The following is a 17,108-nucleotide window of genomic DNA, read 5'->3' as shown; positions in this document are numbered from 1 at the left end:
TGCCTTACGAAGATTTTGGTTCTGCAGAGCATTTGACAAAAGTGATGGTGTGGCTTTCTCTGTTTTGTTCTCTGGGCGTGTTACGATTGTTCCATCTGGCAGCTGAAAGGATTTCCCTCTGAGATGAGGATTGTTTAATGCATTTGAGAGGAGTCCTAACTGACCAGTCGGAGATGAGGACACTTGTGCTTCTGCTTGTGCTCTCTGCAAAGGGGAGATGTATGAGGCATTACGTAGTAGCGGGTTTTGTAAAGCACTCCCAAGAAATGGAGAAGATACTTGAGGTTGTTGCTCCACCTGACTTGTGTTTTGTTCATACATGTTTTGCCTCTGAAGAGGTGAGATGAATGATGCATTGCGCAGATTAGGATTCTGCATCAGTGCACTAGTCAACATGGGAGAGGTACGTGGGTCTACTTGAGCTGTTTGTGTCATCATTGGAGAAAATGGTGTGCCAGTTCTTTGCAAAGATGTGAGTGAAGTATTCCGAAGATAAGGATTCTGTAATGCACTTGAAAGCACTGAAGACGATATCTGTGCTTGTTCATGTTGTGGTGCCACTTGGGTAGCAGGTGATGGAGCCCTTTGTAGAGGTGAGATATAAGAAGCATTTCTGAGAAGAGGGTTTTGCAAGGCATTGGCCAAACCAAGAGATGATTGTAAATTCATTTGCTGGGCTTGTTGTGCCATCATTTCAGTTTGTGGAGATTGAGCTCGCTGCATAGGTGACATATAAGAGGCCTGGCGAAGCTGAGGATTCTGATTGAGGGCATTGGAGAGAAGAGGGGAGGGTCCCTGCACAGCAGTCTGATCTACTATCTGTTGAGTAACGGGACTGCCACTATATTGAAATGGTGATCTAAAAGATGCTCGTTGGAGGTTCTGGTTAATTAAAGCACCTGAGAGCATTGGAGAAGAAAGGTTGGTTGGTGTGGGTGACCTTGCAGGCAGAGGAGAGCCAGGTTTATCTGAAGGCTGGGGTGACAAAGGTCTACTTGGTACTTGTCTCACAGATAGTTGTGGGGATAACTGACCAGCTTGTTTTAAGGGAACTTTCTGAGTAAAAGTAGACTGGACGAATTGCTGAGGAATAGAAGATGAGGCCATCTGTTGAGGAAATGGAGATTGCGGGACTTGTTGAAAAGGATATTGGGGAACTTGTTGAAAAGACTGAGAACCATATTGCTGAAAGGAACCTTGTGGAATTTGCTGCATAAAATGAGTTTGAGGAACTTGCTGGGCAAATGGAGACTGAGGGATCTGTTGAGAAAATGGAGACTGTGACATTTGTTGAGGATAAGGTGATTGAGAAATATGTTGAGGAAAGGGAGATTGGACATTCCTAGCTAGGGGGTGACCTGGACCTCTCAATGACTGTCTGAGTGTCTGAGGTGAATTTAAAGGTCTTACAACAGGACGTCCTCTTCCTACAGGCTTGTGAAAACCCCTTTGCGGACTTTGGGCTCCAGGTAAAAAACGCTTGGATTCTCTGAACCCTGGAGGCCGGGAACCTTTCCTGACAACCATCACTGGTGTTGAAGTTGGTGACTGTCGATGAATCGATCCATGCCCAGTATGAACTGATGACCTGAAAGGGGCAACATTTTGCATCAGTGGAGGGCCTTGATGACTTCTTCTGCGTATGAGGGGGTTACCTGTTGTTGGCTTTACAGCTCTCATTGGCACTTTATTACGACCTACCCCCCTGAACCTGCGTGTGGACGTACGGGTGGGAAAACCCTCAGGCTGGGACATTCGGTTGGACACTCGTGATGGTGATGGAGATGAACGGCGACCAGGTGTGTGAGGAGATGCTGGTCTTGGTGATCCAGCACCCACAACACGAGATGGAGTTGGGGATGAAGGTCTGTATGATAATCTAGAACGTGGAGGGGGGCTGCTAGCTCGTAATGATGGATGAGGTGACACGGGCCTCCTTCTAAATGATCTTGATGGCAGGGGCCGTTCTGGGGGCCTTTCACCAAAAGTCCTTGTCGGACCTATTGGTGAAAATGGTGGTGGGGACCTAATGCTTTGCCTCAGTATTGGACGGGGTGATGTTGGAGGACTTGTTTTTCTGAAGGATCCACGTGGTGAGGGAGGAGAGCTTTCTCTCTGAGGGTAAGGTCTTCTAAAACCCATGGTTCCTCTCCGTGGTAGTGGGGATAAAGGGGGAGGTGATCTTCCTCGTATAGAAGGTTGGGGTGATGGCCCTCTTCTTGATAGCTGGGGGGAAGGAGGGGGGCTGAATTTTCTTCTCTGGAGTGGTGAGAATGGTCTTTGGGCATTGTTATTAACTGATTGGTGAAAAGATCTGCGAGACATTTGAGATTGTGGACCAAACCTACTTCGGCCTGTGGCAATGCTAAACGGTCTCCGGGGAAGATGAGGAGACTGAAGTGGCGTAAACTGATTTTCAAATCTATAAAACATTGGGTCAGAATAAGGTCCAGCCATGTATGGGCCATAACCTCTTGCTGACAAAACAGGAGATGGTGGTGCTGAAAATGCCACGGGTCCCATTGGTCCATAAGATTGTCTGTGTAGTGACATTTGAGGGGTAAGTGGCCTCATCTGTTGAGCAGTAGAAAACACTGGCGACCTAACAAGAATAGGGCTCCCGGGCACAAAAGGTGTGGACTGATGAACTAATATAGGACTAACTGATGGAGAGAGGGGTTTCTGAGCCATCACTGTTGGCTCTGGAAGCACCACAGTTTGAGGGAACATTGCTTGGATGTCATACTGCACATCACCAGGCATAGCAAAGTCATTTAGAGCTATCTGTGGTGAAGGGGGATTTGCAACTTCAATGTTTTCTTTTCCAAAAAGTTTCACTTGAGGTCTTGGGAACCTGAAAGGATCCTCAATGCCAAAGCCATCAGAAGAGAAACCTGTTAGCTCATTAGTGTAAACCTGTGGAGTAGGGTCAATTTGTTCTATTATGTTTACACCTGGAAATACATATTGCTGTTGATCAGTGAGCACAGGATTAAGATACACAGCTGAAGCATCATTATAGACAGAAGGCAAAATATATTGTTTATACTGATGAGGATATCCAGCAGGTAACATATAAGGACTTGGTAGATTTTCAGAGGGGTAATACAATCCATGCTGGTGATAGTAACCAATCTCTTCAGGGAACATTCCATAGTCATAGTATTCCATGTCATTGCCATAGTACCCATATTCATCTTCCATGTAATAATATGGGTCATCATAATATTCCATTCCATCATCATAGTATGGATAATCATACATCTCATCTTGTCCATAGTCATAGTAATCCATCCCATCATCATAGTATCTGTATGGTCCATCATATTCTCCATAATAGTCATCTTCATAATAATCATATTCATCCACGTAATATCCATTTTCATCTTCATAGTATCCATAAGGGTCCTCATAGGGGTAATCATAGTATTCCATATAATCTTCGAAATGCTGGCCAGGTCTTGGTCGCCCTCTCGCATAACTGTCATAATAGCCTCCCTGATCATATTCTTCTTCCTCATAGCCATACATGTATTCATCCTCCAAATATCCGTCATTGAGATAACCTCGATACCTTCCCATGTTTGACCTTCGGGGATTGCCCCTCCCAGCCAGTAGTCCCTGAGTCTTAGATGAAATGTATCTGCGCGTGAGCCAGTTGGATGCCCCTGCAATCTTCCCCAACGCACAGCCCCTCCTTTTGAAGACTGAGCCAGTTTTCTGTTTACCCAGCTCCTTTTTATACCCTATGCCTGGAAAGCCAGTCATAAATTTAGAGGTGCCCCCCAAAGCGTTGGCAAATGGTTTACTACCTCCAAATCCAAAAAGTTTGCCGACTTGGGGCTCTGTCTTTTTCTTGTCGCCAGACACAGCCGCAGCCACAGCGGCTCCTTTCAGGGCGGCTCCTTTCAGGGCGGCTTTCCCTTTGCCCTTCTTCCCCTTGTCATCCTCATCCTCGCTGCTCAGCAGCTCTTCCTCCGATTCACTGACAGGCTTCTTGCCCTTCCCTTTCGCCTTGTCATCTTTGCCCTTTCCTTTTGGGGCCTCTACCTTTTTCGGTTCCTCTGTCTTTGCTGCTTTCTTTGGTGCCATTTTATCCCTTTGCAAGTTTAGTTTCAATCATTGTGTCACAAATGATATAGATCACTCTCAAAGCATATCAACATAAATAATATCATTTCAATCAGGATGTGGTCCAGTTTACATTGACCTTTGCAAGAAAACAGTGTGCTCCACAGAGGGACAAAATGAAAACTCGAGAATATAAACAGCATTTAAGAGAAAACTTAGCTGCTCTTGATGCAATCCAGATCCATTTCTCTTTTGGGTGTACGCTAAATTGATGTCACTGCCGACAAAGCATCACTTTTATGGAGAGAGGTAATCCCCGATTGTCAAATGTCCCATTGCCTTGGCCGTAGAGTTACTTTTGGCAGGAGATTTTCCCCCACACAAAGAGGCTCTCTGTCTCTCACTTCAGGTGCAGGTATCCACAAATGTCAGCATGTCTTTGTTACAGGCTAATAATGCTCCTCCTTTTGCCACTGCTCTAGCGCTCCAGTTACATTAATGTCCTGTGAGCGCACGAAAGCAAATTCCTGCCACTGGTGTGCAAGCATGTGTCTGAAAGTATGTGAGGAGTCCCTGTTATAGTTGCAAAGGGCACCTTAATGTATCAACTATACTGACTTAGGGTAACTTTATCTCTTTGGCTCATTCCTGTATAAATTATGCAGGTTGGCTGAGCTGTTACTAAACTGTGTCTGAGAAGCATATCCAAAGAGGAGCATGCATATAGCCATCGATCAGACTGCCGCTCCCTCTCTCTACTTCAACAGGTGAGTTCAGCATCACTTCAGCAAAGTGAGCATATTAGGGGTTTGCACGGCATGTCATCAGATCTGGAAGTCGCCATATTGGAGATACTCGCCTTATTAGAAAGCATTAGGCACTGAAGTAAATCCCTAACATCGTCAAGGAAAATGGTTAATTATTGCCGTGTTTTAGGTTGTACCAATAGGTCAGACTGAGAAAAACATCTGGTGTAGGTATCGACTTCCAAAAGTTATTAAAAAACCAGGGAGAAAGGAGAATAATGCCAGAAGTTATCATAGGAAGGGGGGCGCTTGTGGTTGAACATGGTACTTCGTCTCCCTCACCCAACTCATATGGATCTGCGCTGCCAATAAACCGTAATTTCTCGAAATAACCCGCCTTTTCTTGTGGTCCAAGTCCTGCCCTATATGCCTTTGCATCTTAGACGCATTTTCATGAGCTTTTCTGTTGTTTAGACACGGCTATAACCACGTAAGATATCCGAAGTGCATAATACTCCATTGTACTTCATTCACTGCGCCAATATGGCCGCGCGTGCTGGGTTACCATGGTTACTGCCCAGAACGTGACGTCCGTGCAAACCCCTAATAATAACAACAAAAAGACAATAGTACAAACTGTGAAAATGTCAACAAGAATCCACTGTTTCTATAGTGCAGTAAACTCAGAATTATGCACACTGTGTATGTTTAACGCTTTAAAAAAGGCTAACATTCAACAATTCATTATATTATTATTTCAGCAATGATTTCCAGGAGCATGTCTGGCAACGTGTTGCTCCAGTCGTGCGCTAAAAATAAGTGCATGAATTTATTATGTTCTTAATGAATGAAATTCTACACTCTGTTTAGCTTCGAAACAGTGTTGTCTTTAACATGTTGCTTGTAAGATGATCTCTAATTAGAGAAAATGTCAAACATATTCAGATTTGTGAACCATAGCTGCATGGGAAACAGCAGCCAAAACGTCAGTTGTCATATTGTTTACCTGTAGGCTTACTTGAGTGAAAAAACCCTGCTGAGTGAACCATATGCTATCATAGGCTTCTCCTTCCATTTGTCCCTGTATGATTTCATGCCAATATCCAAACAAACCCACACAGGTATGTTACATGTGTGAGAACTGCTGAAAAAGTTATAAGAAGTTTTCACACATTTGTTCAAACCAGTGTAGTGAACATGTTTGGAATGTACAAGGCATGACCTGAATGGTTTATGCTAATTCATGACTTAATATTCCTGGAGTTCATGACACGACCAGTTATCAATACTTAATGTCTGGTCTGTATTCTGTTCACAAAGAAATAATGAAACATTAATCAGAAAAGTACTAAATACACCTAGAGTAAACTTGCTTAATCCTATAAAACCTTTTTTTTGTGCGAACGTCTGAACAGAGAATTACGGAAGAGAATTTTGGAAGAGTTGGAATGGGACATCGAGCTTCTTTTTACTGTTTTCACTTTGTATTTTAAAATGGTACTACACTGAATGTGTCATACTGACACATTTCCATTGCAGTCACAAGTCATAGAGGGGGACGTCAACAGTTAGATCTTGTAGAGCTCCTGCCTGCATGCATCAAAGGGAACAATGACAGGTCACCTCCGTCACACTGACAATGTCCTTTCATCAAAAGCACTCATGGATACAGCTTCATAAAAGCCACCCAGCATAATTAAAAAGCCAGAGTTAGCATATCCATACAGTGGAAAATATTTAGGTCTAGGGCGTATTGCTACAGTGTATGTAAGAGGAAGACATGCCAAAATTATTCACATCATTTTAGAATTTCAGCCATTCAAACAAAGCAGACAACCATGCCACATGTCTTTATGTTTAATTACCCTGTGTTGTGTTAAATGTCAAATCAGAAAACTTAAATCTGTTTTAGGTTGAAAGTATATCGTCCTATGTTTGAAAATAATTTTTCAATTTATAATATATAATAATAATAAAATGTATTTATATAGCACTTTTCAAGCACAAAGCACAAAGTGCTTTACAGACAAACAAACAAACAAAACAAAACAAAAAACAAAACAATAGTAATGATAACAACAATAATAATAATAATAATAATAATAATAATAGTAATAATGATAAAATACTAGTAATAACTAAAAGGACAAACTACCAAACACAAACTTAACTCAATATAAGAAACAAAAGGAAAAATATACAGTATAGTACCCAAGACAAAATAAACAAACAGAAATGATAATAATGATAATAAATTAGCAGAGACATGAGTGGCATCATTTACTAATTAAGGAAAGCAATTGTATATAAATGGGTCTTTAGACTAGATTTGAAAACAGCCACTGATGGTGCAGATTTGATGTTATAAGGGAGGCTGTTCCAAAGCTGGGTGCTCTAACTGCAAACGATCGGTCACCCCTAGTCTGAGGGGCCACGCCGGACAGTAGGGGGTTAATAAATATTTTAAATAGTCAGGTGCCAAACCATGTAACGCTTTATATGTTATAAGGAGGATTTTAAAATCAATCGTAAAACTCACTGGCAACCAGTGAAGATTGGCCAGAACTGGGGTGATGTGTTCCCTAAATTTAGACTTTGTCAAAAGTCTGGTTGCTGAGTTCTGAACAGTCTGTAAACGAGAGATGGATTGACGATTTAGACAGGTGAATAAGGCGTTGCAGGCGTAAAGTTCGTTTTCCACCCGCGCAAAGTTTAATTCGGTATTTTGCACGTTTATTTTTTAAACATTGTGCCCAGGGGTGTGGCAATTAACAACCTAGGGAGGGGCCTGGCGCGTTGTCTAAAAATCGCTATCATACACCACCTAAACCTGGTCATAAGTCAATGGCGAGTTGTTCATATGCTATTTTAAGAGCGCATGTCAACAGTCATATTGGCAGGTGCACGCACCATCTTTCTATCATTCATGAACGCACACCAGCGCACGTCCATGCAAAGCATTACAAATTGCACGATTACAATGGGAAACATAATTAGAATAAAGATATTACGAAATGCTGTACATCTCATGATGAGTAGTTTTTCACCATCATTTGCAAATTGGTAATGACGGTTAAAAGTGATTAGGGGAGAGGCGAGAGACACGTATGGAGCACAGCTGAAGACGCACTGTCACGAGATATAAGCAACTCCTCTGCAGGATATATGTTGTTTTATTCAGTCATTTGAGCAACATTAGGGTAAGTGTTGCTTTTTCCAGCCTATGTTTTCGGTGGTAACCCATTGTCAGTCAATAGTGAAAGTAACTGCATATAACTGTCTTGTCGTTGACTGACTCCTTGGTGAAGTTAGTTTTACTTTGCCAATGAGTTCAAATAATAGACGAGTGCAAATGCGTGAAGGCTATGCTAGGTTTTAGTAAAGCATGGTTTAAGAATGACCATTCCATACGGTCTCGCAAGCAGCCTCCTTCAAATGCGCCGTTGAATGCCAAAATACCGATGCATTTATTTGACATATCGCGCTTTGCGCCGTTAAAGGGAATGACAGATGTCATTCTCATTGGTTTAAAATGATGTTACGCCCCAAACACACCCATATGACTGATTAAAAAACCTAGGAACACCTTGTTGCGCCATGCGCTCCACTTTTAATAACGAAACCCCTCCCAATGTGAACTGGACATCCTACTAAATTTGAACAGACTTTTGACGAGTGACGATGCACTTTAGAATGTCATGATAGGGCCCTCTGTGTCCTTTAAAGAAAGCATTGATCTGATTTTGGAAATGTTTCTCAGTTGATAATAACAGAACTGGACAAGGAGTTTTACATTTTACATTTACATTTTAAATCTGTATAAAATAAAACCCCTAAGTTTCTAGAAGTAGTCTTGTTATTTGAGACTAAATTTCCAAGAAAAGTCTGAGCTTGACTATAGACTTTGTCAGGACCAATGAAAAGGACTTCTGTTTTGTAAGAGTTAAGCTGTAGGAAATTCTGTGACATCCAGTCTTTCACATCAGCTATGCATTCCTGCAGTACAGTTAGCTTGTTAAGCATGGTTAGTTTGACTGAGATGTACAGCTGTGTGTCATCAGCACAGCAGTGTAATGATATGTTTTGGCGGCGAATTATGTGGCCTATAGGTAACATATACAGGGAAAACAATATTGGTCCTAAAATTGAACCTTGGGGAACACTGCAAGTAATAGCTGAGGTAGAGGAAGTAAAATTTCCGATTGAAACAAAAAATGTCCTGTTGGACAAATAGGATTTGAACCAGTCCAAAGCAGGACCCGTTATGCCAACCCATTCTCTTAGTCTTCTGATTAATATAGCATGATCAATGGTATCAAAAGCAGCGGTGAGATCCAGCAACACAAGACAAAGTGCTCACCAGAATCAGCTGCCATCAGTAGATCATTAGTTACCCTGATAAGAGCAGTTTCAGGGCTATGCATAGGACGAAAACCTGACTGAAATTTCTCCAGGATGCTATTGCCCTTTAACACTTCAGAAAGTTGCATCAAGACCACCTTTTCCAGAATTTTGGAGATAAAGGGCAATTTAGAGATTGGACGAATGTTTTTTTAGAATGGAAGGATCAAAGCCAGGTTTCTTTAAGAGGGGCTGGACACTGGCTGCCTTGAAAAGGTCAGGGACACACACTGAGGAAAGAGAATTATTTAAGATTGAGCAGACTATAGGGCCTATAACACTAAACACTTTTTTGAGAAGAGTGGCTGGTAAAATGTCTAAAGGACTAGATGAAGGATTTATTGCTGCAACAATTTGTAAGACAAAGAAACAAATCCAAATAGTGGTTTAAAAAAACAACAACAAGTGAATCTTGCCAATGAGATGCATACGACCGACCGTCATAATGGCTCAAACCCTAAGTGAACCTAGCTGTGATCCAGGCCACACTATTCACCGCGACCAGAACTAGAGTAGGGTTACAGTCAAGTAGCATGGGAGAGCTGACTTAAATTTCAGTCTCTTTGTTATGTCTGAACAGTGTGACCCCTCTTCAAATTTAAATGTGTGGATGTCTGTCTGTGTGTTTGTGAACATATGTGTTTGTGTATTGACATTGACTTCAACAAAATCCATCATTTCATATTTTTGTTTATTGTATTGAAAAAACATAAGCCCTTGTTAAAACATACATATTCTGCCACAAATCTACTGCCGTAATTCAAATGTAATTAAATAAATTAAATCAAATGAATCAAATTCATTATTCGTTGGTAAGCTTGTTTGTTATGTTATATTATTTTTTTGCTATTCTATTTGCAGTTGGGGTATGCAATACTGCCTGTCAAACTATAATGTTTGATATTCTTTTACTGAACAAGAATAAAGATTTATATACAGTACCATAACTATTCCATGTATGTCATTCCACATGCATTTTACAATAACATTTTGTTGTAACAGTTAACAGTTAATTGCAAATGGCTAAGTAAAGATCCATTAAAGGTTCGATATGGCGCTTTCTGCTGTTGGAATAAAAATTGTTCTAGATACGCCTATAGGTGCATACGAATACCCATACTAGCGTACTATATAGTAGGCAAGACGCAGTGCGTAACTTAATAGTATAATAGTGTGATGAGGATGTGGATGTTGCATGCTTGTGACGTGTTCTTTTTTCATGCAAATAATGTGTATATAAAACTATTTTATAAAACTATTTAGTATGTAGGCCTAATGCATTCTTTGTTCAGTTGTTCCTGACTAAGCATATTATTTTCCATGGTACACTTCTTAAACTTTGGTACAATTCTAACATGGCACTTTCATAACCAAGGCATGACACCTGTCATGAATTAAGGAGTGAATGTTCATGGCTGGTGTCATGTCTTTTTATTGTTAATTTTTAATATCAAGATGTTGGATGTCTTTATTAGGGATGCACGATATATCGGCGGCCGATATATTATTAGCCGATAAGTGAAAAAATGAAAATATTATTATCGGTCCGATAACAGAATTCTGGCCGATAATTTGCGCCAATATTTTTTAAAGTCCTAATATAGGCCTACTGGCTACACTGAGCTAGCCTACTTGAGCTTGGTTGGCTATACTTTTTCCTCAATATAATGTCAGCGGTGTGAATGTATTTCACCACTCTAACAAAATCTGTGGATATGCGTTCATTTGGGAATCTGTGCATCTCAAAATCCTCTCTTGAATGATCCGCCATTTAACCTTAACAGAGCGGAGCTTAGCCCTATCTAGAGCCGTCTTGTGCTGGTGTGTTTGCACTTTACCGCGCTGGTCGGGGAAACAAATAAACAAACTTCGTTAGTGGGGACGAGTACATAAGTAGGCCTAGTTCTAAGTTGTGTTTTAGTATTATATTTGCATTACTTTAGCTTGGGTTTTGTATTATTACCTAGAAATATGCTAACCATTCGTGCTTCAGTTCGACAGGTCATCATAATAAGTTATTAAAACCGGGGCTAACACCTTTCATTTCTGCTGCAGCAGGTTGTGCAATAACAGAGTAGACGGACATAAGATACAGTCTGAGGAGTTGCAGCTTTATTCAGTTACCCGCAGTTGAAACTAAACCTAAGTTTCCCTCACAAACTCTGATTTGGTCGCTATACTGTAGCTTATTCCAAGCTGAGCCGTTTATGAGCGTTTAGTCCTAAATGAAAACGATTAAAACTCTCTAGCTCACTTAAAGGAGCCACACATACTGTAGGGCTAGGCTACTGTTATGTTGTTGACTGCCGTACTATTGAGGACTATTATGAGTTCTGTCTATCATTTGGTGGTAGGTAAAATTACTGCAATAAAATTATGCTTATTAAATGCTTTCCCCAAATCACTTTTCACGATTTTTTTTCAAGTAATATTATCGGTTATCGTATCGGTATCGGCCACAACAAACCAATAAATATCGGTTATCATTATCGGCCCTAAAATTCCATATCGGTGCATCTCTAGTCTTTATTATGACAACTTGATATTAAAGCAACACCAAAGAGTATTTTGTACCTTAATATAGCCTAATGTTTCCAAAATCGTTTCAGTGGTTCATCAACTCGTAACAGGGTGAACGACACTTCTGTATTCGCTTCGCGGCCCTCTATCGGCTATAACCGCACTAAGTTTGCCAGATCGGGTAGCGGTTTGATGGAATGAGACATAAGAAACTACAAATTTGACTTGCTTCTGATGTCGCAATATATCATACTTTCATTAAATCATGCATAAAACATACTCTACCGTGTCTGTGGACATTGTTATTTGCAAAGCTGGTGCTAGATAAACAAATAGCTTGTGTGCGACAGAGGAATACTGACAATGTCTGTTTAGCTGATGTTTTTTTTCCAAAGCATAACATTGAAGTTGCAGTGCAATAGGAGACGTTATTTGAAAAAAAAAACTAGCCTAGGTTACCCTAGTGCTACAGTAACCAAGACAACATAAACTACCATGCCACACCATGACATGCCATGGCTAATTATTGAACATAATGAAACTATTCGGCTTTGTGTGTCAAAATGATATTAAAGTGTCAAATATAAGGCCATTTGGTTGGCTTGGTAAATCTCTCCACCTCTCCTTACCACTAATGTCATGCCTGTTCTTCACTCTAGACTGTAAAAGCACAATATGTATAACATATAAAAATCCAACCAGTGCATAAAGCTTATAGTTTTGATATGATTGATAATTAGGCGAGCCATGTGATGTTCATAGCAGGTTTATCTTGTCTTCATTGTCAAATTGTTATGGCTGCAGCAGTTATGCCATCTTGATTAATGTGAAATTGTCATAATTAATACATCTCAAACAATGTCAACTTGACTTAAAAATTGCATAAAAAAGGAATGTCACTTAATGACGAGTCATAAAGAGTCCTTAATGTTCTTGGCAGCTGTCATGTCATGCACACTCCTTCAAATAAAGTGTTAATAGAAATTCTAATCCTATTTGTACATAATAGAACTAGCATTTAGAACATAAATAGGTTTAAGGCCCTATTTTCTTTTAAATACCCTTATGAACAGTGTACTTTGGTAACCAATAATGAAGTGATGCTCTTCTATATGTTATTAAAGCAACATGAAATAGTTCTTTACCTACATTGTGTTACTTTAAAAATGCAGGTGGGTCAGTGACGTGCCGCACTGATTTGGACTTCCAGGAGTAATAAATATTAAATATTTATATAAAATAGGTTTAAAATTCTATATACACTTTAATCTCACATCATTTGTCCTCTTCACTGTTTATAATTGTGTGAAAAAAAATCTAAATGAGGTATTTAGGTAGGGTTTAATGCATTTAAAAAAATATTGATTTACAGTTGAAATATCAAGGTCAAGGGTAAAGTTGGAAGGAGGTGGCCAAGCAACTGCCTGTTATACATGACAAAGCATGAAACTGTCATAAGGTCAAACAAAAAATGTCGGTTTTACCGTATGACACAGAGCATTTAACTGAATTATTTAGTTATTTCTTAATTGTTTTACCACACATATATATTTGGTACAACTACTATGAATTAAAATAAACATATTTCTGCCTATCATTTTAAAAAATGACATTTTTACAGATGGCTCTTTCTAGTAAGGAGAGGGGTGCACGTTTCCGTGCACAGCTAAGGGCAGATCCTGCAGCTAGAGAGGAGAACCTAGCCAAGAGGAGGGAAAGGTATAACTGTGAGAGTGTATGATGTCAGTAATATCAGTATGTGCCAGTTTTGTCAGTATAGGCAGTATCTTATCTATAGACCTGAGTTGAAGTCAGCATCACAACATCAGAATGTTTCTGGAAAGTGGCTTCAGTGATTTGCCATTATATATATATATATATATATATATATATATATATATATATATATATATATATATATATATATAAATGTATGTGTATTTGTATGTATATTTATGAATAAATATCAATATATGTATACACGCAGGCAATGGCAAAGGAAACAAGCTGGACAGGGTGATTATTATCATGCCATCAAAGAGTTGATAGAAACTACACATGCAAAGACGAGGGAACAGTGGAGGCTCGACCAGAGACGATGCAGAGAAAAACAGGCAGATGGAGGCATTGATGAATCTGACACCGGTGTCTGAGGACTATTTTGTGGACGAGCACCATGACCATCCTGAGCCATCCCAACACTCCTCACCACCTGGGCTGTCTCAACACTCCTCACCACCTGGGCCATCTCAACACTCCTCACCACCTGGGCTGTCTCAACACTCCTCACCATCCTGGGCTGTCTCAACACTCCTCACCACCTGGGCTGTCTCAACACTCCTCACCACCTGGGCTGTCTCAACACTCCTCACCACCTGGGCCATCCCAACACTCCTCACCACCTGGGCTGTGGAGGCATTGATGAATCTGACACCGGTGTCTGAGGACTATTTTGTGGACGAACACCATGACCATTCTGAAGGACTCTCGCCCCCCCCCCTTTGTGGGAAGAAATCCCACAAGTCCGGTGACCCGCCCGACCCGAAGCAGGATCAGTTTACAGCACAGAGGCAGGCCACAGAGGCAGGCTAACAAAACGGCTAGAGATTGTTGCAAAGCGTGTGTATAATGGCAGAGCCAGAGGCAGGCTAACAAGAAGCAGTGAAAACCCTTGACGGAAGACGCAAAGAAAAGGAAAAGAGTTTCAGACCGAGCAAGGGGGAGTTTCGTAGAGAAAAAGCCCTGGTGTCCCTTTAAAAATGCAATGAAACATTGAAATTGTACTATGTCATATGGTAAAACAAAATATGTCGTACGGTAAAACATTTTTTTAAAAGAAAATAATGGAGGAGAGCTAGTATGATATATATATCTAGTTAAATTCAAGGCATTTTTGACTAATTTCTATCAAAAAAATAGAATAAATGTTAAAAGATGACATGCTGTAGTCGTTAAAATACAACATATCTAGTATTTGTGGTGAAAGTGCTTATATTTGGCAACTAGTTATAGAATACTTACAGATCAACTATTGCATTTTTGGTTGTATTTGACCCTGTCATGAATATCAAATTTAATTTATTTCTAAAAATAACTGTGTTTTACCGTATGACATTTTCAAGGACCGTATACAATGAAACACATTAAAATGCCATATATTGCTATTTTTTATAAAGGGCACTTATAAAATAAAAATATATACATATAGATTTACGCAAAAAAACGCCATATTTAACTTGTCTTCATTTTTATTTTTTTACTGTTTTGAAATTCTAAAACGTCACTGACCCAGGTAAGGCCAGGCCAGGCTCACCATTATGTTTTCAATATATATATTCATGTACCATTCATTTTTACATGTACTGTACAACTAAGCTCATCACACTAATAAAAGTTTTCTCGATTATTTAAAACATTATTACCAGGCTTAAATTCAAAACCACCACCATTTACCAAAAGACAGACACATTTCTAGATACACCAATCCTAATCTTTTGTTAGGTATGATCGTTTTTTCCATTATTGTATATGGGAAAATATATTATGCTAATTGTTTGACTGTTTTACACATTCTTTACATATAAATCACATGTTAGCATTACATTTCAGTGATGTAGTCAAGACCACTTAAACTGAGACTAGAAGGTATTAAGACTGAAGAATAAGAAGAAAAAGACCAGAAACAGACTAATGTTTGAGTCTACATGGGATGACATGACTTACTAAATATGGAACATATTTCGGCTTGCCTATATGGCCTAAAATCTATATCATCATGGTAAACTTTCAACAATATGCATCACAGGACATACAGTATGTCCTTAACATTTCCTCTGAATTGGTGAAAAGCACTGGTATAGCAACTGCATTACAGTAATTACTGTTTTTTTTATTTTCTTTTGTGTGAGTTTGCAAATCAATTCTTTATGACTAACAAATGTGAATTTAAACATAGCAATTTTGCTGACATTCTTGATCCTAATTACTGACTGACTGACTGAGTGTGTGTGGGTGAAGGGATGTTGGGAGCGCAAGAAACAGCCATTTAGAAAAAAAAATCTAATTAAATGCATCTTATTAGTTGCATCAGAAGAAGGACGTTATACATCCAATCGTAGTACTGCGTTATCTTAAAGCTTTGTGATGAGCGGTCTTGCCTGAACTTGAAATAAAAAAAAACTTGAAATACAAAAACCCCACAACTCCTCTTTGTAAAGAGACCAAGACAAGGCAGAGTCAAAATAAAGTCAATTCCAAGACCAGACCGACAACACGTAAAAGTGATCTTGAGGCCAAGACCAGTCTCGAGTACAGTAATTTCCTGTATTAGCCAAATTGGGTATGAACCGCAGGACAGTGTTTTATGCAAAAATAATTTAAAAAAAAAACATATCAATACCATATTAACTGCCCCATGTATTAACCTCACAGCTGAAGAAATTATGAAATCTCAGCTAATAGTTGGGAAATTACGGTACAACACTGGTACCTGTACAGTAGCGTAGCACTTTTTCCACTGAATTACTGTTTTTTGTTTAATTCTTACTATTTGTGTTGTTTATTATGTGCATCATGTGAAGAGGTTGTTGTGTGGGGAAAAAAAACATAAGGACCATACTCATTGCATGCAGTAGTGTTTTAAATTGATCTCACCAATGTGTAAGACTATGTTGTAGTGTGTGCTTTGTGCGTCAAGTCTGAAGGCAACATTTGTTTTTCAGCATGAATGAATGGTTTTGAGTGGAGTTTAGTTTTGACTCTCAGAGTTCAGTGTGTAGTTATGGTGTTTAGAGTTTTGAGAAATGGATGCATCATTTCAAGAAATCCTTTTTAGAGAAGAACTGTAAGCTGTTGTTTAGCACATAATGAAAATGCATAAAGAATATGGAAACATACCCGATTGTACATATACTCATGTTAGAGATGAAGTATGATAATTGCCTTCATAAATGCACCAAATCTATATCATCTGTCTGTCAAGTTCAAGTCAGCCCACTTCTCACCATTCAGACACAACTGTCTGCCACAATTGCAATCAGAGACTTAACCTAGAAATATACATATACAATCTACATGTAAAATCTCCCCCATCTTCCCTCTGTCTTACCTTAGTGTTCTCACTCATCAAGTCCAGTCAAATTTTTCACAAAACCAAACAGAACGGCAAAAGAAGAAGACCCTATTAGCCAATATAGCTCTGTATGGACTCTTTCACTGCTGTGTAAAATCGACAGGCTCTCGCCCCCTACTCTCCTTCTTTTATGTGCCATGCAATAAAATATATTTGACGTTTGAGTCCACCCTCTCTGTTTGAATGAATGACTTCAGCAATACGTGGGCCTTCCCTCGGCCAGCCTACACACTCACATT

At 39.6% G+C, this 17,108-nt stretch overlaps 1 protein-coding gene across 1 annotated transcript in view; it reads right to left on the bottom strand.

Moving 5' to 3' along the window:
• Positions 1-16,897, bottom strand: part of myo15aa (myosin XVAa) — a 61,836-nt gene extending 44,939 nt beyond the window's left edge. The window contains exon 1 of the mRNA XM_048244929.1: positions 16,846-16,897. Within this exon, the coding sequence (XP_048100886.1) occupies positions 16,846-16,863 (18 nt within the window). The 5' untranslated portion in view covers positions 16,864-16,897. The remainder of the gene's footprint in view (positions 1-16,845) is intronic.
• Between the last annotated feature and the right edge of the window lie 211 nt (positions 16,898-17,108).

Source organism: Alosa alosa, chromosome 6 (genome assembly GCF_017589495.1).
Source record: "Alosa alosa isolate M-15738 ecotype Scorff River chromosome 6, AALO_Geno_1.1, whole genome shotgun sequence".
NCBI lineage: Eukaryota > Metazoa > Chordata > Actinopteri > Clupeiformes > Clupeidae > Alosa > Alosa alosa.
Note: the sequence above shows the minus strand (reverse complement) of the source record. Positions and strands in the feature narration are given on the sequence as shown.